This window comes from Eublepharis macularius, chromosome 2 (assembly GCF_028583425.1).
Source record: "Eublepharis macularius isolate TG4126 chromosome 2, MPM_Emac_v1.0, whole genome shotgun sequence".
NCBI classification, from domain to species: Eukaryota; Metazoa; Chordata; class Lepidosauria; order Squamata; family Eublepharidae; genus Eublepharis; species Eublepharis macularius.
In genome coordinates, this window is record NC_072791.1 from 11,441,741 (window position 1) to 11,464,870 (window position 23,130).

The 23,130-nt window shown below is 48.2% G+C and overlaps 1 protein-coding gene across 1 annotated transcript; it reads right to left on the reverse strand.

Annotated features, from left to right (window-relative positions):
• Positions 1-640: 640 nt before the first annotated feature.
• On the reverse strand, positions 641-23,126 carry L3HYPDH (trans-L-3-hydroxyproline dehydratase). The gene is made up of 5 exons (XM_054971416.1): positions 22,576-23,126; positions 16,966-17,135; positions 16,164-16,286; positions 8,296-8,433; positions 641-6,374 (listed from the first exon to the last, which is right to left on the reverse strand). The coding sequence occupies exons 1-5, from the start codon at positions 23,105-23,107 to the stop codon at positions 6,249-6,251; spliced, it is 1,089 nt and encodes a 362-aa protein (XP_054827391.1). The 5' UTR covers positions 23,108-23,126; the 3' UTR covers positions 641-6,248.
• Positions 23,127-23,130: the final 4 nt, after the last annotated feature.

Here is a 23,130-nt window from a genome sequence, read left to right on the forward strand (position 1 = left end):
TCAAGAGTCAAACGCTTCCCTCCACATACAGCCTGGCACTTTTGTCAAATCTGAGGGAGCGCCCACTCTTGAAAGCTTACACCCTGAAAATCTTGTTGAGCTCTAAACTGCTGCTGGATTTAAACCCTGCAGTCCCTGGAAAATAACTCTCCTGGCTGTGACTAACAAGCAAAAAGGTCACCTCATGAGCATCCCTCCTACATGGTTTGCTCCCAATCCTCTGTTCTATCCCAGACAGATCCTGGCAAGACACCCTTTGTATGTGTGTCATAAAGGCATAGTTGGGGCCACGATTGAAACAAGTCTTTGAGACCCCACCCCACCAAATCTATTTTACCAGATACGCTAGAGGGGCAGTAATGATGGAAGCCCATCACCTCAGCTTTCTTCCTCACTACATCTGAAGAAGGGAGCTCTGACTCTGGAAAGCTCGCACTCTGGGAATCAAGATGGTCTTTAATCTTGCATAGCATCTGACGCTTTCCCCTATGGCAGCTCAAGTCTGTAAAATCAAATTAAGGCAAGGCGGCTGTGGTCTGTTAGACCTGAACATTTCAGAAAATTTCGGTTCCAACCAAAGGTGCAGTTTTATGACACAAGATCATACCCTCCTCCCGTTTTGAAACAAGATCTCAAAATGTACAATTGATAGATTTTATTATGAAAAGTAACGATGTTCACATTGTATAAAACTCAAGAATAGAAATTGACCACTGAATATTATAATAGAGATGTAATTCATTAATGAACAAGGGAAAGCAAAACAGTTATGAAACAAATGTAATTTTTTTAACAAGCATGATTATTGCAGTAAAGTGAGCCATAGAATTTCATTCACAGCATATGGGCAGCCAATCCACAAGTAGGAACTCAAATCCAAGAAAGAATTGTTTGGCAAGAAACGTAGCGCTGTGAAGTAGGCTTCAAAATGAAAGCACCAATCACATAGGAGGGAGGCAGGCACTTCTGTTAGCAGGACCATTACTAGACAAAATGCTTTCCACTTGTCCCTTTTCTGACTGGTCACATTCGAGGATACTAGAGGCAACAATCACCACTGCACACAGTGCATTTTCCCAGGGCATCTATACTAAAGGATACTTTCTTGCAAGAGGTGTGGGAAAGTGCAAAGAACTGGTAGGGATGTTTCATGTTTAGGTAACTTGCACTCTGGGGTACCATGTGTGCTTATACATACACATGCAGAAGAATTTGTGATTTAAGTCTGGGTCTCCAAGTGCCAAGGATGGGGCAAAGATGAGTCCTGGCCAAATCAGTGCCACTATAATCACACCCCATCATCAATGAATTACAGCTATTCATTTACACGGGAAATACCAAGAAACGTCAGGCCTTCTTGCCCAAATATTTCAGAATCTTGGTTGTTGTAGATTTTCCGGGCTGTATAACCGTGGTCTTGGCATTGTCGTTCCTGAACTATAGGAACAACAATGCCAAGACCACGGCTATACAGCCCGGAAAATCCACAACCACCATTGTTCTCCAGCCATGAAAGCCTTCGACAATACATTCCAGAATCTGATTATGCTAAGAAATGTGAATAAGTCACTCTGAGGAGGAAGGAACTTTCATGAACACTGTTGCAGAATTCAGAACTTTGTTCTAGTAGAGCCAAACCTCTGATCCTGCACATCTGCAAGAAACAGATGGGCCCAAGCACAGCGCAGAGGGACCTAGACAAGCAGCATGCATGGAAGCATTGGAGATTCCTGGTGCACAGCCTTCCTCTTTTATTTCTTACACTCCTGATGTAAATCTTCCTGCGTGTGGCTTTCTCACAAACTCTCTCTGGATTCTTTTGCCCCCCTTATAATGAACACTGGTATTGTAACCTAGGTACATCTACACACCCTAATATGGTCAGTTGACCAAAGAGAGTTGGAAAGGAAATTTAGCAGATCATGAAAGAGCCACTATTAACTTTTAAAGAGAGATTGTGTGTGCCAGGCAGACCCAGGTCTGACTCTTAAGAGCAACCACAATGAGAGCTGATGGAATGTTGCCCAGAAAGTCGACAGAGCAATGTGAGAGAGTCAGAATTAAGAATGTGGAGGAATTGGAAGCTGGCTGCAATAAAGACAGTTTGTAACAGAGAATGGGAAACTTGAGTTAAAGATCAAGAGGTCAGCTGAAAAACTATCCACCTAGGTGGCCCACTCAAATTTGTTTAAAGTTTTAAACAGAAGTTAACTCCTTTTTGTTCATCCTTGCTAAGAGTGAATTGTTTCAGGGACAGAAAATGCGTCCACATAAACCATTCAGGCCTCAGCCTATATATAGGTCTATATGGGTGCACCCAAGACTCAAGGAACTGGAAAGCAGAAAAATGGCCACCCCGTCCTGAGAATGTAAAAGAGAAAATTAAATTTCTCCGTAGTGTTATTCTGAATATAAAAGGCAGACAAATACTCCATGTTTAATAAAATTAAGTTTCTGATGACACTTGGTAGAATCAACAGAAATTAAATTAAGCAGCATTACCCAGAACTGGAAACCAAGTGACTCCTATAAGCAATTTCCAATTTTTGAAGTATCTCCCCTCACTGCTGCCCAATATCTGCTACCAGAAACAGGCTGAGACCTTGCCACACAAAGCATTGACATAACTCACATCCTCACCACCATTAAAACAACACAAGCTTTCGCACAATACCTCCAAAGAACAGAGTGCTGTGATTGGTTTCAGCGCTTGCCAGCTTTCAGATGGTTTCATCAGTAGTTTCCACCTGCTCTGCTGTGGGAACCATAAAAGAGGTTGCCTTCCTGAAGATGAGTACCTGCGCTTCCTAGATTTCAGTGCCTGCCTACCTGATTTCAGATAGTTTAATCAATGGCAGACCTGTTCCCACCTGCTCTGCTCCTCGGACTATAAAGGAAGCTGCCTTCAATAAGGAAGGCATGAGAAGCAACACCTCCTGGTTTCATTAAGGGCTGAGCTGTTTCCACTGCCTTTGCTCTCAGGACAACAAAGGAAGCTGCCTTCTGGAAGGAAGGGATGAGTATCAACGCCTCCTGGTTTCATTAAGGGCCGAGCTGTTTCCACTGCTTTTGCTCCTAGTGTAAGCAGTCGGCCCAGCCTCCCCCATTTTTATAGCAGCTTCGTATTTATGGCTGGTGGCAATATTGGAAATGTTCAGGCCTCTGGAATAAAATGGCTGCGGTTTGGCCAGCAGAGGACCTGGGGCAGTTGCTGAGTCCCACCCGGGAGACATAGCATGAATGGAATGCCGCAAAGGAATGCGGGGTGATTAAGCGGCGACTGGACTTGCTATCTTCCTGGCCTCACCCATGACCAGAGCAATAAAGGACTTGTAGTGTCACCCCCACTTAGCACATTCTTTTCCCTCCTTCCGTGATGAGACTTCCTATCTGTGATTAAAGGAGCTAATCAAATGGCATTCATAAGCATGTACAGCCATTCCTGGGATATTGTGCTCCCCACCTAAAACTATCAACCTAGCTTCGGTGTATTCTTCCAGCTAACCGGCCAGTTTTGCCTTCCCATTCACACCGCCCCCCAGCCCACCCCCGGCAGCTATTAATCCAAGTACTCAAGCCTTTTGTCCAACCCAGGAACTAGTCATTGGAGTCTTTGTCCTAACTTCCAGAAGGACTCTCCTCCACCTCAGGGCACATTTTACCTATAAAGGTAGGGTCCTAGCCCCATTCAAATCATGCAAGCTTCCCTTAGGGTCACTTCCCTGAGTCTCTCTCTCTCTCTCTGAACACGTTTGAATGCGTTTCCAGATCCACAAGCGCTGTTCCCTTGAGGTTTGCTCTAAGCCTCCTGCCTTGCTGAGGACGCTGGCCGTTTGACGCTCTTCTTTCTCCCTCCTCAACGCGGACTGGACCCCCTGCTCCAGGACAGGTAGATATTACTCCCTCTTGCTCTATTCCCAAACCTCTGGCTATATCTCCTAGGACCCTTGTGTGTGTGATTATTTTCACTCAGTAATTGGTGTGTACGCGCATGAAGTTCTTGTGGTCAATAAAAGTTATTGTTTTATATTGAAGCACCAGACTTGCTTGTCTTACTATAGGAAGGGACCTGGTATACAAAGGTGATAGATTCCAGTTACTGCCTCTTGCATAGCCATCTTCCTTGCTAGCTAATTCCCCCATAAATCATATTTAATGCAAGGAGACCACTTCATGTAACACTAGGTCAACAAAGGAAGCTTCCTTCCAGAAGGAAGGGATGAGTATCAGCGCCTTCTGGAGTTTAGCACATGCCTGATAGTTTAATCAAGGGCAGAGCTGTTTCCGCCTGTTCTGCTCCTGGGACTATAAAGAAAGCTGCCTTCCAGGAAGAAGGGATCAGTATCAGCACCTCCTAGATTTCAGCACCTGCCTGCCTGCCCTGAGGGTTGAATCAAGGACAGAGCTGTTCCTGCCTTCTCTGCTCCTGCAACTATAAAGGCAGCTGCCTTCCAGAAGAAAGGGATGAGTATCAGCGCCTCCTGGAGTTTAGCGCCTGCCTGATCCCGATAGTTTAATCAAGGGCAGAGCTGTTTCCGCTTGCTCTGCCCCTAGGACTATAAAGGAAGCTGCCTTCCTGAAGTAAAGGATGAGTATTGGAGCCTCTTCAATTTCAGCACCTGCCTGCCTGCTCTCAGATAGCAGAGCTGTTTCCGCCTGCTCTGCTCCTGAGAGTGTAAAGGAAACTGCCTTCCAGAAGGAAGGGGTGAATATCAGCACCTCCTAGAATTTAATGCCTAGTTTCGCTCAGATGGTTTTATCAAGGGAAGAGCTGTATCCACCTTCTCTGCTCCTTGGACTATAAAAGCTCGCCTTCCTGAAGGAAGGGATGAGTATCAGCACCTTCTAGATTTCAGCGCCTGCCTGCTCTCAGATGGTTTCAAGGGCAGAGCTGTTTCTACCTGCTCTACTCCCAGAACGATAAAGGAAGCTGCCTGTCGGAGACCCGCGTCGGCTGGGCTCTCTACCTGCGGATCATTCCTCTGCAGAGGAGGAGGGGCTGGAAGAGCCAGCGGGAGACCCACCCACAGTCCCTGAAGAGCCATCCAGTGACCAGCAACCCGGTCCCTCAGCACAAGGTAGCGAAGGAGAGGGGTCGCACAGAGAGGAGGAGGAACCGGTGCCTCAGAGCCAAGCCTTGTGAGCCAGCAGCAAGGCGGAGGGCTTGAGTAAGAGAGGGGGTTTGGGAATGGTGAAAGAGTGTATGCCTGCAAGCGCAGCGATGGGCGGAGCTGAATGCCGAGGACGAGGCAGGGCAATCAAGTGAATGAGAAACACCTGGCCCTCGTCCTCTTATGCCGTCCTGAGCTTATAAGGGGAACACTGGGCAGAGCCCAGCGTGGGAGCAACGTCGTTCACCACTCCTTGCACCCAGCAGCTCGGCTCCTGGGAGCTTCACCTCTGCCTTGTACGCTGCCCTTGCTTGGATAGACCTCCTGTGTCCTGACCTCGGCTTTGTCCTCAACCACCCCTTGCTTGTCTCTGCATTGAACTGATGACTCGGCTTTCAGACCTTGGCTTGGCTTTCTGACTCTCCTCTGCTTGCTCCCCTGATGGACGGACTTTCTGGCTCCCGACCCTGGCGTGCTTTGGACTCTTGCTCTCTCCCTCCCGCTCAGCCCAGCGCCCAAGCAAGAATCCCAGCCCTGACCGTAACACCGCCTTCTGGAAGGAAAGGAAAGAAGTGAGTGCCTGTCCCTGTTTGAAGAGAGAATATTTCATCAAAGGCAAGGGTATTACTACCTGCTCTGCCTTATATAGTAGTAAAATTGGCATCTGTTGCATATCTGTAATACTTGATCAGCTTTTGTACATTTCGTATGTTGTGAGCCACTTTGGATCCATATCTTATGAAGAAAAGCAGGGTTAAAATGTCCTTAACGAATCCCATGACTACCTGTCTGCACCTCTAGAGCCAAGAGAGGCTAGACTGGTCATAGTGTTAGAGGTCGCAATTATCTTAGTAATTCTTACGATAGTCCTATAAGAGAAGTCAGTATGATTATGCCTACACCACAGATGGGGAGACTGATAGGTTGTAGGCAGCTTAAGGCCTCTGAGTGAGGAGTTGTGCAGATGAAATCTTAATGGGATACTTCTTGGATGACAACTCAGTCACTACATTATATTCACTCCCACTGTGCAAGGACAAGACCCTCCCATGAAATTAAATTACAAGTAATTCATACTTAAATGTAAAGCACAAACAGATCCCCTTTTTGATCAAGGTTATCAGGCTGAAGCTGAAGTCATTTGAGAAGAAACCCATATTTTAGTGGGTCGTCGTCCTCCATAGTGAAGGTTGAAGTTCCAGTATAAAAGGATTCTCCTGAGACTTCTACTATAACAGCGTTGTGATCACCGCATTTCACTTCCTGAGTCAAAAGAAAAATAAAGAAAAAGACACTATTTAAGTAAGAAAAACTGATTCATTTGTTTACAGTCACAAAAAGTTTGACCGGCAACAGCTAGTTATGCAAAGTATTTATTTTATTTACTTTATTTATAGTCTGCCTTTCTCACTCAGACTCAAGGCAGATTACACAGAGTAAATCAATACAATCAACAGGATAGGGCACCCAATAAATGATGCAATAGGATTTGGATTGTAGAAATCTGGAACCACCCAGAAATCACGAGAGAAGCAAAACAGATACATTAACATGACACATGAAATAATACAAAAATTACATATTAGGATACTACTCATAGCAACAGGCAATACAAGATACTATGCACAGCAATATAGACCATGATACCTAACCCTTTACCCAAATAACTCCCTGAACCATGTTGTTACGGTACAATCAGATTACCTGTTTAGTAAAGCCTCTCTGACTAATTCAGTTTTTGTACTGTTGGCAGAAAGCCGGGAGAATAGGAGCCTTCTTGACCAGGGAGGCCATTCCGCAAGGTGGGGGCCATAACAGAGAAGGCACGTCATGTATGGGCAGTTGTCGATTTTGCCCATTTGCAGGCTGGCACCTTCAAAAAGACCTGCTCAAATAAGCAAAGCATGGGGAGAGGTGGTCCTGTAGGTATGAAGGATCAAAGCCATGAAGGACTTTGTATATGACAGCCAATACCTTAAGATGGGTGTGGTAGCTAACAGGCAGCCAATGGAGAGGCTTCAGAATGGAAGTAATATGCATGCACTGTATAACCCTTGGTAATAGCTGAGACGTAGTGTTCTGTACCAACTGGAGTCTCTGAGCTGATTTTGAGGGGAGAAAAATGTAAAGTGCATTACAGTAGTCTAGTCTACATGCTACCATAGTGTGGATCCAGGTGGCCATATCAAGGTAGGGGGCCATCTTCTGGGCTACACTGAGTTGGAAGAATGCCTATCTTTCAGCTGTATTAACTTGCTTTTCCAACAGTAATGTTGGATCCAGTATAACACCAAGGTTCTTAACTGAGTCAGCAATGAACTGAACTCCATTAAAAGTGGGGAGCACAACGTCCTTCAAGATTTTCATGTTCCCAACAAGCACTACCTCTTTCCAGAGTTGAGTTTCAATTCATTCACTCTTAGCTAATAACCACAGCAGCTAGGCAGCAATTCAGAATTTCAACTACATCACTAGAAAATTTAGATAAGGATATATAGAATGGGACATCATCAGCATATTGATAACCAACACCAAAATGATAAATTACTTCTCTTAAAGGCTTTACATGTCAAAATGGTCCATAAATAGACCAGGGGGTATATTAGGCATTTACATACAGACAGATAAGAAGAACACAGAAAGGGATCAATATAGTACTAAATCTAAATCCAATATAGTAGAGGGAGGCAATTTACCTCTAGCACTGGCAGCTAATTTCTAAACTGTTCTTGAAAACTTAAAGCAACCAGGAATGAATCACAAAGATACTTGTTTTTATTGCTCGTTTGGAGTATTTGCTCAAGAGTTGAAATATCTGCTCTTTCTAACCAGGCCAGAGAAGGAAACAGGCCTGTTATTTGACACCCCTCTACCAACTCCTTCATTCCGCACATTAGAATATATACATGGTCCTTTACAATCCTCATTTTACCCATCCTTCCCACAATCCTATGAGACAGATCAGCAGTACCCCTATTTTACAGCAAACTCAGAGCAGCTCACACAAAGCCAGAGGGAACCTCAGTTCTGAAGCGAAAAGATACACTCACTTGAGGGTGGCTGAGGGAGTTATGCCACCAGCTTAACGCTCGTAGAGGCAAAACCATCTACTGGTCCATCAGCTGCATTAATATAAGACAAAACTTTTCTACACAACCCCCAAAAGGTGATGTTTCCAGCTTACTTTCACTGCTTTCCCAGTAAACAAGGAACCAGTTGAGCTGCTTCTGAAAACCCTGGTCTGGTCCAGTTGAATGAGTCCTTTATGGTATTGTAAGGCAATGCGAGCCGTCACACCTGACCCAGTAGGGCTTCGATCAACCTAGTTCAGAAAGAGATGATCAGCTGTTTCACCATTCAGTATAACACAAAAGCCAACTCCCAACCAATGAAAACCAGTATTTCATATACATCTCAGATTGTGGCGTATATAACATGATGCTTCAGAACTAGACAGGCTTTGGCTAAATGGGTACGGTGGAAAGCTGAATAAGCTTTTCAGTATGAAGTATCGTCACATGCAATAATTATTTATTTCACTGATTTAAAATGTTTATTAGCTGCCTTTCCTCCAGAGGTGCTTAAGGCAGCTTATGATGTAAAAATAACAAAAACCAGCAACAGAGTTTATACACAGTTAGAAATATATTAGAAAGCTGTCCTAATAAAACTGTTCGCTCTCACAAGATAATGAGGACCCAGATGCTGAGACAGGATAACTACGGGACAAAATGGTGGAGGGCTCTCTTCACGCTGGGACTTAGACAAGGTGCTACTCATGTGTCTACAGATTTAGAGGCCCTTTATAAGGCAAGGGAAGAGAGACCTTGGGCAAGACACTCTCAGTCTTCCTCATGGATTACTGTAAAGATAAAAGGGGTAGGGGGTACATATACATTGCCCTGAACTCCTTGTAGGAAAGGTGGGATAAAAATGTGAGGAATGGGGTGGGTGGGAGATATGATGCAGAGAGAGACAGATTGAAGTTTTTATCTGAGGGCTCATGGTGGTACTGGGAAAGCCCAGGGCCTAGCTCCAATTGTATCTGAGAACATGTGATTTTTTTTAATGATGACAAAACAGTTTTATCTAGAATCCAGTTTTATCCAAAGGCACTTTTGAGTGCTACTTACACGAACCCATATTAATTAAAAGAAGCCTCCCTTTTTACACACACTTCAATAATACTAGAATGGGTTCTTTTTCTGATACAGTGTTGGGAGTATCACTAATGGATAACAGCTCATTTAATCAAATTAAAGAGTTTTGTCTATTTAGAGGAGCGTACTTTGAAATTACACGGGCCTTGTTATTGGGGAGAACCCTTATGAAATGGACAAGGTGGTTCAGTAGAAAACAGTTATCTCCCTGCAGGTATGTGCATGTTTCACATTGCTCTTCATCTAATAGAATGAAGAACTTGTTTGATGAAAAGCTTTGCAAATTTCAGCCTTAACTTTCTTCTCTGCAAAATAATAACTTGGAAGAAAGACTGAAGGTCTCCCCCCACCCCGGTTCCATAACAATCCCACCATAGAGGCTTCCAGATACAAACAACCCTTGGAAATTAAAAAAAAATCCCTATCACTGCTGCTATTACAGAAAAATCAACAGCTATCAGCAGCAGCCTATGCATGTACTTGGGGAGAGAGGCACATCCAAACCTTAACTTGCTACTATAGAAAACCTCCAACTGCCACCATCTATGGGAGGGAGCATTACAAACTCTCCAACTTTCTACTAAGAATGGTCTTCTATGTGATGATTCTGTCATGATTCTGTACTGAAGTATTGCCAATTTTGTTAGTCATCTTGGTCACGCAAATGGAAAGGTGGAATAGAAAATCAGAGGAAGAACACAGTATCCCACTGCTCTCTTTGACGGGTCTGTCTTCATTCTTCCTGAGATGTGCTCTTCAACACAAGTGTGGGTCTCCAACTCTACCTTCTTTTTTCTGGTAAAGCAAAAGATCCCTTCCCACCCCTGGCTAGTCTGTGCCCAGCTTCTCAGGTCTGTAAAGTTTTTTTCCATTCTATAGTTCTTGGGTTACCTAGTTTCCACAGCGCTGATTAGATCCAACAACTGGAGCTAGGCTTAATGGATTCTTTCGGGAACTAGGAGGACTACAATTTTTAAAAATATATGCAGTAGGGAAAAACAGGGTTTCTCACCTGTAACTGTTGATCGTCGAGTCTCTTCTGTGCAGACACACATTGGGACTGCGCAGGCGCAGGCCAGCCGCGGAGAAGATTCTTTTAGCTTCTAGAAATGTGACGGGGACGTTCGGGCCCACCGCGCATGCGCGCCGGTGTTCCCGCCAATTTTGAAGTACAAGTACCCGAACGTCCCCGGCATTCCCTCAGTTCACCTGAGCCGCCTGAGAAACAATGGAGAACCAAGCACTCACAGCGGGGCAGGTGGGAGGGAATGTGTGTCTGCACAGAAGAGACTCGACGATCAACAGTTACAGGTGAGAAACCCTGTTTATCGTCGTCGTCCTTCTGTGCAGCCCCACATTGGGAGAATAGCTAGCATCTCACCAATGGGGGCGGGCGTGAGTGTCTATGTGAACAGAGAGTGCAGAACAGCCGTGCCAACAGCGGATTCACGGCGTGCATTCACGTCTATGGAATAATGTTTAATGAAAGTGTCAGCGGTAGACCACGTTGCAGCTTGGCAGACGTCTTGGAGTGGCACTCCTCGCAGGAAGGCAGCAGAGGCAGCTTGTGCTCGAGTAGAATGAGCAGTAATCGACAACGGGCACCGAACTCCAGCTTGCTGATAACAAAGTTTAATTGCAGACACAATCCAGCGAGAAATGGACTGGGCAGAAGCTGGCGAGCCCTTGCGAGGGCCAGAGTAACATAAGAACAAGGCAGGAGACTTCCTGAAACACTTGGTGCGATGTAAATAAAACAATAAAGCACGTTTCACATCCAATGTGTGTAGAGTACGTTCCTCTGGGGAAGAGGGTGTAGGAAAAAAGGAAGGAAGGACCACCTTTTGACGCAGGTGAAATTTTGAAACCACCTTGGGCAGGAACTGCATACTAGTGTGGAGCATGACCGTACCGGGGAAAAATTGCAGGAAGGGGGGGTCACACCTCAAAGCAGACAACTCCCCAACCCGCCTGGAGGAAGTGACTGCAACCAAAAAGGCCACCTTCTGTGTGAGCAGAGGCAAGGGACAGGTAGACAGGGGCTCAAAAGGGGAGAGCATCATACGGGAGAGCACCAGGGTCAGGCTCCACTGAGGAATAGGATGGGCCCTAGGAGGAAAGGACTTTAGTAGGCCCTTCAGGAACTGTTTGGACAGCCAATGTGCAAACACAGTCCTCCCATCAATCTGCTCATGGAAGGCAGAGATAGCAGCCATGTGCACCTTAACACTGGAGAACGCCAGGCCCTGGGAGCACAGGTCCAGGAGGTAGTCCAGAATGACAGGCAGCGGGCAAGAGAAAGGGGAAACCCCTTTGGGGGCTAACCACCTAGAGAAACGTGACCACTTCCTCTGGTAGGACAACCTGGTAGACGGCTTCCTGGCATTCAGAATCACATTAAGCACCCTAGTAGAGAGGCCTAGTCTGGGGCGCAGAGGAGCCAGGCAGTCAGATTTAGCACTGCCACATCGTGATGCCACACTCCGTCCCTGAGTAGCAGGTCTGGAGCGTGTGGCAGCGGGAGACACCGCCCCTGTGACAGGGAAAGTAAAAGGGGGAACCAATCCTGGCGAGGCCACCGAGGGGCAATCAGGATACAATGGGTTCGGAAGGCCCTGATCCTGGAGAGGACCTTGTGAAGGAGCGGGAAGGGCGGGAAGGCATAAAAGAGCCCGGGAGACCAGGGTATCTGGAAGGCATCCCCCAGTGAACGATGGCCAATCCCGGCCCGGGAGCAAAACAGCGGGGCTTGTCTGTTGTGGGCTGTGGCAAAGAGGTCGACCAAAGGCGTGCCCCATGTGCGGAAAACCTTGTGGAGATAAACCGTGTTGAGGGACCACTCGTGCTGGGGCAAAAACACCCTGCTCAGCGTGTCTGCTGCTGTGTTGCTCTCCCCCGCAATATGAACGGCCTTGGGCAGGACGTTGTTGGCAATGGCCCAAGTCCAGAGTGTAGTCGCCTCCTTGCAGAGCTTGAGCGAGACCGTTCCTCCCTGCTTGTTGAGATAGTAACAGGCCGTGGTATTGTCCGATAGGACCTGCACCCGCTTGTTCCGAATGACATCTGCAAAAGAAGCAAGGGAGTAACGGATCGCTCTAAGCTCTAACAGGTTAATGTGCATGCTCATTTCAAGGGAGGACCAAACACCTTGAGCAGACAGGTGTCCACAACGCCCTCCCCAGCCTAGATTGGAAGCGTCCGTAAAGACGGTGACCTCCGGCAGGAAGGGACCAAAAGGACAACCCTTGGACAAATTCTCAGGGTCAGTCCACCACACCAATGTCCGCTGTATCACCCTCGGGACGGAAAACCCACGGTGTTGACTCATAGTGAGGGGGTTGAAAACCCGAACAAACCAATTTTGTAGAGGCCTCATGCGCAGGCGTGCAAAACACACCACCCCTGTGGAGGAGGCCATAAGGCCTAACAACGTTTGAATCAGGAGGGCAGTTTGGAACCGGTTATGCACGAAGTGGCGGGCCAGGGAGGACAGCCTGCTCAAGCGGTCCGGGGGTAGATAAGCCCGGCCCAGCAGAGAGTCAAAGTGGACCCCAATGAATCTAATGCTCGTACCAGGGGACAGGACCGACTTCCCCAAATTGACCACTAGCCCCAGACCGTCTAGGACGGACAAGGTGAGGGCAATAGAGGCCCGGAGGGAGTCAGAGGAGGGACCCACCAGGAGCCAATCATCCAAATAGGGATAAACAAAACAGCCACTAGACCGTAGATGTGCCACCACGGTGGCCATACATTTAGTGAACACCCTGGGCACCGAGGCCAGGCCAAAGGGCAAGGCCGTGTACTCATAGACAGCGCCTCCACAGGTAAAACGGAGATATTTCCTGTGGCCCTCAAAGATGGAAATGTGGAAGTAGGCGTCTTTGAGATCCAAAATGGCCATCCAGACGCCTGACTCTAAGAGTTCCAACACCCGCGACAGGGTAAGCATCCTAAACTTCTCCACCTTCAAGTAGGTATTAAGGGCCCGAAGGTCCAAAATGGGACGAGACCCCCCATCTTTCTTATCCACAAGAAAGTATCTTGAGTAAAACCCCCAAGGGGAAGTAGAGACATCGACCACCCGGACAGCACCTTTGGCAACCAACTCCAAAACATTATTTTGTAACACAACATTACAACAAGAAGCACAACGGGGTGGGTGCGAAAGAGGGGGTGCAGTGGTAAACGACAACTTATAACCACGGGCCACAACAGAGAGGACCCAGGTATCCGTAGTAATGAGTCGCCAACGGGGCAAGAAAGGCCGTAGCCTGTCCAAGAACAGGACATTAACAGCGTCCTTGGAGACCAACTGGGAAGCGTCCTGGTCTAGTCAGAAGACCGTGGGCTTCTGCGCTGAAGTCGAGGGCTTGGGCGAAGGAGGCTGCTGTCGTCCCTTGGACCGGCCGGAGCGTCTCGAAGAGTGGCGCTGCTGGCCAGAGTAGGAACGGTGGCCATAGGATTGACCGGAGGGGAACCGTCCTTGGCGCTGGTGGAACTGCTGGTAGGGGGACTGATAGGACCGGAACCTGCCGTACCGATATCTCGGACCCGTCTGCGGAACCGAAGGCGCAACCCCGAGCGACTTGGCCGTCTGCTGGTTCTTCTTCATAAGAGAAAGGGACTCATCCGTTTTCTCTGAGAAGAGCTGAGGACCTTCAAACGGAAAATCCTCGACCTTGGCCTTCTTCTCGGGGGGCAGGGCAGTAGATCGAAGCCAGGCGTGCCGACGCAAGAGCACTGAGGATGCCATCGCACGCGCCGCGGAGTCGGCAGCGTCCTTGCCAGCCGTCATCTGTTGCTTCGACAAACGGAAAGCCTCAGCCTGGAGAGCCTTGACCAAGTGACGGCGATCGTCGGGGAGGTCAGAGAGGTAGGACGACAGACGCTTCCACAAGAAAAGATTGTAAGAGCCCATTATTACTTGGAAATGGGCGATCCGGAACCCCAGGGAAGCCGAAGAATACACCTTCCGACCAATTCCATCCAGCTTTCTCCCCTCCCGATCCGATGGAGCCGAAGAGGAGCCCCGTCGGAACCGAGCCTGACCCTCCTCGGCCACGATGGAAGAGGGCTTCGGATGGGCAAAGAGGTAAGGGCAATCTTCCTGTTTGAGGCGATAATATTTCTCAACCTTCTTGGCCGTAGGCGGTACAGAAGCAGGGGTCTGCCAGAGTGCCAGGGCATTGTCGACGAGATCCTCGACAGGAGGAAACGCCACCGAGGCAGGAGAGCCCGAATACAACGGCTCCAACAGCTTACTCTTGGGTTTGGAGGTCGTGGAGGCGACGTCGAGCTCCAGTGCTGCGGCCATTCGGACCATCTGCTCTGCAAACACCCTGTAATCGTCATTAGGGGACGATGAGCGGAGCTCCCCCACAGCATCATCAGGGGAAGGGTCAGAGGCCGCGTCCGACGAGTACTCAGACGGAGACGCCAAGCCCTCATCATCCTCGGAGTCGGAGAAAGCTGCTGGGGTCTGCGTCGGAACCGACGGGCGGTCAGCCGGAACCGAGGTAGAAGGCTGGGGTGCCGAAAGATGGCGACGCGGCTGAGTGGCAGGCGGAGCTGGAGGCAGAGTTGAGGGCGCCGGAACCGTGGCCAGGGGCACCGAAGGACCAGGCAGAAAGGGAGCGGACTGCTGAATCCAAGCCACAAAATCCTGCCAGGAGGCCACGTTCCCTAGGCCCGGGACAGGCTGCCAAGGAGGCAGAGCAGCAGGCAACGGAACGGAACGGTGAAACGGCGCTGGAACCGAGAAGACTGGCTGCGATGGAACGGAGACCTCCGCCGGAACCGGAGCACACGGCAGAGAGCGCTCAAACTCCTGGAACGCGTCCGAAAATCCACGGATCGACTCGCAGTCGTCGGGAATCACCGGAGGAGGTGTGTGAGGAGGCGACGGGGTATGGAGGAGACTCCGGACGTCCTCAGGAGGAGGGGCCGGTCCAGGAGAGGAACCAGCCAATGAGGCCGGGGCCGGCGACAGAGCACGGCGCTTGGTCTTTGACTTGGCCTTTGCCTTCTTCGGCGGGGGCTCCGAAGAAGCCTCGGTGGCCACAGGCTTCGAAGAAGGCTTCGAAGAAGCACGTTTCTTCGCCTTTCGACTGGACGGAGCACTCACGGAACCGGAGGCGATCGAACCGTCCGGAGCGGACGCCTCCGTCGGAGCCGAGACGAGCGGTTCCGACGAGTGATGAGGAGCCGGCGAGGGGGCGACAGAGCTGGGCTTGCTCCCGGACGACCCAGAGGCTTTGGGCGGTAGAAGGTTGGCGTCCCAAAGAAAGGCCCGGAGCCTGGCCTTGCGGTCGTTCCGCGCTTTCGGAGTGAAGGCCATGCAAAACTTACAGCGCTCCACGACGTGCCCTTCGCCCAAACAGATGAGGCAGAGGTCATGACCATCAGAGTGGGTCATTTTAGTGCCACACTGTTGGCATTTTTTAAATAAAGCGGAATGGGACATAGTGGAGGCGTTTCCCAGTCAGAAGGAAACGGCAACTCACAGCTAGAAGAAAGTCCGAAGACACAAGCGACAGCTGAAGAACCTTTTCGAACGGCGGCGAAAAAGGAACTGAGGGAATGCCGGGGACATTCGGGTACTTGTACTTCAAAATTGGCGGGAACACCGGCGCGCATGCGCGGTGGGCCCGAACGTCCCCGTCACATTTCTAGAAGCTAAAAGAATCTTCTCCGCGGCTGGCCTGCGCCTGCGCAGTCCCAATGTGGGGCTTCACAGAAGGACGACGACGATCCAAATTTCCTGGGTGGCATGTTTCCTTCCCTTTCCCCCTCTAGGTAGCCCTGCTACTGCTGTTATTCAGGAATCTCTACGGCAAAACAAGAAGCAGAACTTCTCTGGCACCACTTGAAATAGGACATCCTGTCCTACCTGTGCATCTGCAAACACACAGATGTTGTTTGTCGGTTCATCACTAAATGCATCCTTTCCATCTGTCAGTATAGTCCCATAAATGAAGGCCACGTCTTTGATGAGAGGATGACAAACTTTGAACTACAGAGAAAATATTTTTACAGGCATGATTAGAAATATAACAAATGTAACAATATAGTCATTTGCTCGACATTCCCGTCTTCTTTTAGATCTGCACCATCACCACGACACTGCGATAAAGAAAGCAGGGGCTGAATTTAGTATTCCTACAGGGAATACTAACTGATCAGCATCACCAAATAAAATTATCAATTTCAGTCAGCTCTGTTTTTTCCTGCTTCTTCCTTACCCAGTCCCCACTCCCAGTTGGTCCAAAACACAAATTATGTAAGAAGTGAAATATTTGACACCTATTCAGAGTAGAAGACTACAAAAACCTCTGAGACGCACTTGTTCAGTATTACCTTTTTCTGGTATTATTGGCTTGATTATGCTTTGCGAAAGACTAGGCAATCCACAAAAAACACATTTTTGATATTTTACAAGTGATATAAGCTGATCTGTATAATTATGTGGCCTGCAGATCTGGCTTGTAAACAGCTAATTAGTCACCTGCCTCCTGGCCATGTGTCATGTAAACTTTTTTAAAAACTGATTTTTTTAAAAGCCACAAACGATACATTTTGATAAAACATGGACAAAGAGGTTAGTAATTTAAAGGACTAGCAACTTGTAGACTTACTTGAAAAACTACACATGTTGAATAGAATATACAATACAAGGGGAGGTCTGACAGTACCTGGGCCTTAACTGCTTCAGTTACTGCAGAAGCTGCATCTACGAGATCCCTAATCTTTGAAGAAGAAACATCAAGCCCCAACCTTTCAGCACTTAAAAACGCATAAAAAGCGCCACCATATGCAACATCAACCACCACTTTTCCATAGCCAGGAACATCAACTGTTAGATCTGAAAAAAAAGAAAAACCATGTTATTATATGCATCAACACCTCATGTTACTTAGACTTGATTTCCTCCAGAGTTGGCTCTGATATCCACTCAGCTCAACACTCTTATTGGTGGATCCATTTCTCCTTTTCATGATTTTACAAAGTACTCAAGGAACTAAGAATGAGAGCAAACAAAAACATGCCTACACCCCTTACAAAAATGACTTTCCTTAGATAACTCCAGCACATTCCACTCAGGACATTGGGGGGGGGGGCGCCCCTGAATCTTTTGTTAGCCCCAAAACAATTAATCCAGATTTTTTTCATACAACACAAAGTTCACTAATAGCAGATTTCTTCATCTTAGCATCAGGCCACAGGGCTCACAGCAGCTTGGGAAGAGCACAATTTACATTAGAGAAATATTACAAGAGAAACCCAAGCGCTGCTTTCCTGATCAAATTACTATACCCGTACATTTCCTCTGAGGGTCAAAGAGGGAGATCCAATAACCAATTTCTCATGCCCTGTCTAGTCAGGCTCAAGTGAAACTGGAGTTAGTCACAACTAACTTTTCCATGGAACTGGGTTGTTAGCTGGATCAGGGACTGTTAATGTAGGTAAGTATTGCTGTTTAGGATACATGATATTCAGAGAAAAGGTTCCTTCAAGTTCTGATGATTCAGGCCGAGGCTTTCAGTTTTGGCTTCTCAGTTTGATCTTCAGAAGGCGTTGAAGGATGACCCAAAACAGGGAGATATGATTGTAGTAATGTAACAGAAACGTAACGCAAATTCTTTCTATAACTAGGCCCAACCTGAGAAGACTTGGACACCCCAGTACTGAAGAACTCTGAACACAACCTGCTTGACTAAGATGGAAATCTTAACACAAAACATAACTCACTATGACATTTGCAAGAGGTGGTGGAGCACAGGGAGGCATTCCTTCCAAGATGCAGAGTAACAGCCTGGGTAATGTTAGTCAATCCTCATCAACCTATGCAGTCAGAAACAGAGAAAGCAAGCTCACACTCCTTCACAGGTTAGGTAACTCTTGGCTCTTCCTTCTGAGAAAGCAGACGGTGTATAACAGGTTAACCGTCACAACTTCCCACAAAAGATCATTTGCTTAGTAAAGGTGCGAAGAATTCAGTTAGATCTTCAACATGCACACCTCTAAAAGCACAGAAGCAGCCTAGGCAGGACAAAAGGGAATGTGTTGAGCACCTGAAAAACAAATAAGCGTGCATTAATATCTGACAGAAAAGAAGGAATGGCTCACACACACACACACAAAGAGGCCTGTGGATGGAACTGCAATGCGATTGCAATGAAGACTGAAATATGAAGCAGTGGCATAAGCCCCAATATACTTGGTAGGGCGTACTTCTTACATGCTTAGGCAGCAAGATACATATGTCAGAAAAAGTAGGGTAAAGAGGGTAAGAAGAACAGATATAGAGCTAGAAAATACAGAGGGTAGTGAATCTATAGGCTTTTCCACAAATTATAGCAGTGGCATATGACAATGGCAGAACCATGTCTACAACTGTCATTCAGAAAGAGACACTGTAGGAGAAAAGGGACTACTTAATTATGGGCAGAGCTGTAATTAATGATATATTCATGGCAGTGATGTTAGTAGAGAGAGGTACAGATGCTACAGTAAGGACAAAATGTGGAATACAGGGGCTTGCAGCTCTGTTCAGGAAGAACCAGCTGGAGAAGTGAAGGTAATAGCTAATATACAGGCAACAGCAGAGAAAGCTAAACTTAAATCCTCTCTCCCCGTGTATCACACGGGGTACCCATGAAAATGCACCAGGCAGCTCTCAAGTGAGGAAGTGCTGAATTATTGCTTAGCTTTTGGGGGAATTCAAAGCTATTTATGTCTCTATGTACTAGGGTTGCCAGGTCCCCTTACCCTCCCAGCGGGAGTAGGGAGACCCTGCACTCACTTTTTGTGACATCATCACTCCCAGAAGAAACATCTTGCTACTCTGGGAGCCCGCCCAGGAGGCCTATTCCCCCATCTTTCTCCCCTGCCAGCCAGGTGAGTGGTGGCGGGGGTGGAGGGTGGGAGTGGGGGATTCTCTGCCCCCCTCAGGGGATCTGGGATCCCTACTATGTACAACTAGAATCACAGAAGCATAGGGTTGGAAGGGACCTCTAGAGTCATCAAGTCTAACCCCCTGCAACACATAGGAAATTTTTAATTAATTAATTAATTCAATTTATATTCCGCTCTCCCCGCAAACGGGTTCAGAACAGATCACAGATGGTAATAAATACAATAAAACGAATTAGATTAAAACTTCAGTCACATCACCCAAACATTAAAATTCCCAAATATTCCCCCCCCCCCCACCCCACACAGTGACCCTTATTCCATGCCCAGAAGATGGCAAAACTTTATCAAGATCCCTAGCCAAACTGCCCAGGGGAAAATGGCTACAAGCCCAAAGTTGTGATCGGCTTTACCCAGGGCATGTAAGAAGAGGCCACGAGAACTAAACACTGATGTAACCCTTCCTGCCCTCCCTCTCATGATCTGCCCAGGTTCACAGAATCAGCATTGCTGTCAGATGGCCACCTAGCCTCTGCTTAAAAACCTCCAAAGAAGGAGAGCCCACCACCTCCCAAAGAAGCCTGTTCCACTGAGAGACCGCTCTAACTGTCAGGAAGTTCTTCCTAATGTTTAGCCCAAAACTCTTTTGATTTAGTTTCATCCCGTTGGTTCTGATCTGACCTTTTGGGGCAGCAGAAAATAACTCTGCACCACATACAAGTATTTGAAGATGGTTATCATATCACCTCTCAGTCATCTCCTCTCCAACCTAAACATACCAAGCTCCTTCAACCTTTCCTCATAGGACTTGGTCTCCAGACCCTTCACCATCTTCATTACTCTCCTCTGGATATGTTCCAGCTATATCCTTCTGAGAATGTGGTGCCCAAAACTGAACACAATACTCTAGGCGAGGTCTATATGTACCTGAACACTATGCTTCTGTTGATATAGCCCCAAATTGCATTTGCCTTTTTAGCTACCACATCACACTGCTGACTCATGTTCAGTGTATGGTCTATAGGGGTATGCGCTTTGAGTTTCTGATTCGGGTAAAATACCAGAATTGGATCCAATCTGTAAAGATTCGGAATTCCCGAATCAAAGCTTCCCCGAAGCATTCAGGTTGCTTCGGGGCCCAAGTTTAAAGGGCCCTTTCCCTGCCGCTTGCAAGCAGCAGGGCCCTTTAAACATCCCACCCCAACCCCACCCACCCCACTTATCTTGGCCCTGCCACTTGCTGCAGGCTGCTGCAGCTGTGGAGGCAGCGGGGTGGCGCAGTCGAAGTAGGAAACCCAAATATTTTTGGGGTGCACACCCCTAATGGTCTACTAAGACCCCTAGATCCTTTTTGCATACTACTGCCAAGATAAGTCTCCCCCATCCTAGAATTATGCATTTGATTTTTCCTACCTTAATGCAGAACTTTGCATTTATCTGTTGAAATTCATTTTGTTTGTTTTAGCCCAGTTTTCCAGCCTGTCAAGATCGTTCTGTATCCTCACTCTGTCTCTGACTATATTTGCTACCCCTGCCAGTTTAGTATCATCTGCAAATTTAGTAAGCATTCCCTCTATTCCTTCATTGAAATCACTTATAAAAATGTTGAACAGAACAGGTCCCAGGACCAATCCCTCCACTTGTCTCTCTTCTCCAAAAGGATGAAGAACCATTAACTTCTAAGGAGACCAACTTTTCTTCCATTTTATTCTCACAAAAACACCATGAGGATGGTAAGTTGAAAGTGTGTGACTGAACCAAGATCACCCAACCAATTTTCTACAGTGCAGCGAAGATTCAAACCCAGATGTCTCAGATTCTACCTAGCCCAATACACCAACCACTACAGCACACTGGTTCATTTGCTGGGACCTTTTTTAATGTTAAGCAGTCAAAACTGGAATTCATTACATACAGTCTAGAGTGGAGCAGCCTCTTCCACTATCCCACTTTCACTCTGCAAGCAGAAAACTAACTTAGCAAAGCAAGTGCAGGGGAGGGGACTTCCCCCTGCCATGCTAGTTTTCTGCTGCAGAGAGCTTCTTTACACCAAAATTGGAATCCAAAGCTGGAATCTGCCCCCTGCAATCCATTCTAATGCTCACTTTTCCCCCTGGGCTGCCAAGCTTCAGCCAGGACCCGTAGACATCCCATTATTACAAGCAATCTCCAGACTAAAGCGATCAGTTCCCCTGGAGAAAATGGCAACTTTGAAGGCTTTGACCATTGGCATTATATGCTGCTGGAGCTGCCAGCTCTTGGTTATGAACTTAGTGGAGAGGTAGAACCTGGAAAGCTTGAGATTTGGAAAGGGGAGGAACCTCATCAGAGGTAGAAATGTCACAGCAGCCATTTTCTCCAGGGGAACTGATCTCTGTAGTCTGGAAATCAGTGGCAATTCCAGGAGAACTGCAGGTCCAGAATAGAGCTGATAACCTTCAGGCAGTGGCTGGAGACCTCCTAGATTTATAACTGGATCTCCAGCCCAGAAATCAAAATAGAAGAGAGTCCAGTAGCACCTTTAAGACTAACCAACTTTACTGTAGCATAAGCTTTCGAGAATCACAGTTCTCTTGGTCAGATGCATAGAGGGTATCTTACTTCTTCTTACCCTCCATGCATCTGATGAAGAGAACTGTGATTCTCGAAAGCTTATGCTACAGTAAAGTTGGTTAGTCTTAAAGGTGCTACTGGACTCTTTTCTATTTTGCTATTACATCCTAACACTGCTAACTCCTCTGGATCTAAGTCCAGAAATCAAAATAGAAGAGAGTCCAGTAGCACCTTTAAGACTAACCAACTTTACTGTAGCATAAGCTTTCGAGAATCACAGTTCTCTTGGTCAGATGCATAGAGGGTATCTTACTTCTTCTTACCCTCCATGCATCTGATGAAGAGAACTGTGATTCTCGAAAGCTTATGCTACAGTAAAGTTGGTTAGTCTTAAAGGTGCTACTGGACTCTTTTCTATTTTGCTACTCCATCCTAACACTGCTAACTCCTCTGGATCTAAGTCCAGAAATCAGTTTCCTTGGAGGCAATTGCCACTTTGAAGGGTGCACTCTATAACATTGCATCTCATTAAATCCCTTCCTCTCCCCAAACCCCTCCCTCTCCAGGGCCCACCCACCCCCAATCTCCAGGAATTTCCCAAGCCAGATCGGGTTTGCTAGCTCCGGGCTGGTAAATTCCTCGAGATTTGGGGGTGGAGCCTGGAGGGGCGGGGCTTTGGGGGGCGGGGAATGCCATAAGGGCCCCCGGCCAAAGCTGCCAATTCCTCCAGGGGAACTGATCTGTGACGTCCAGAGATCGCCAAGGCCCACCTGGAGGTTGGCAACCCTCCTTGCAGGGCTCTGGTTAAGGCGCCGCCGACGCGCTCCTTCCCCTACCTGTGGCGGCGGCGAAGGCAGGCACGCTGTGGAAGCGGACGCGGCTGCCGCTGCGCCGGCCGTCCCAGGAGGCGAAGGCGACCACGGGCCCGCAGGGGCAGTGGATGGTGACGGGCACCTCCCCGGGGCCGGCGGGGGGCGGCCGGCGGAGGCCGTAGTCGAGGGCCAGGCGGGCCAGGCAGAGGACGGCGTGGCCGCACATGGAGCTGGCGCCTTCGTTGTGGACGAAGAGGGCGCCGGCGGCGGCCTCGGGCAGCTCGCTGCGCGCCAGCAGCGCCCCGTACATGTCGCGGTGCCCGCGGGGCTCGTGCATCAGCAGCCGCCTCAGGCCGTCCAGCTCGGGCGAGGCCAGCAGGCGGCGGCGCAGGGCCAGCAGCGGCAGGCCCTCGGGCGCCTCCAGCCCGGCCAGCCCGCCCGGCAGCACCACCCGCAGCGGCTCGCCGCCCGCGTGCATCTCCACCGTGTGGATGACCGGGCCGCCCGGCGCGCGCGGGGGCAGCCAATCGGCGCCCGGCCCGGCGCGCGCGGCCATCCCGGCTCGACGGTCCTTCTCCA

Coding starts and splice junctions, on each gene's coding strand:
- L3HYPDH (XM_054971416.1), bottom strand. CDS start 23,107: ATGGCCGCGCGCGCCGGGCCGGGCGCCGATTGGCTGCCCCCGCGCGCG. Junction 17,136..22,575: donor TGCCTTCGCCGCCGCCACAG/GTAGGGGAAGGA, acceptor CTTTTTTTTCAG/ATCTAACAGTTGATGTTCCT. Junction 8,434..16,163: donor GTGTGTTTGCAGATGCACAG/GTAGGACAGGAT, acceptor TTTCTGAACTAG/GTTGATCGAAGCCCTACTGG.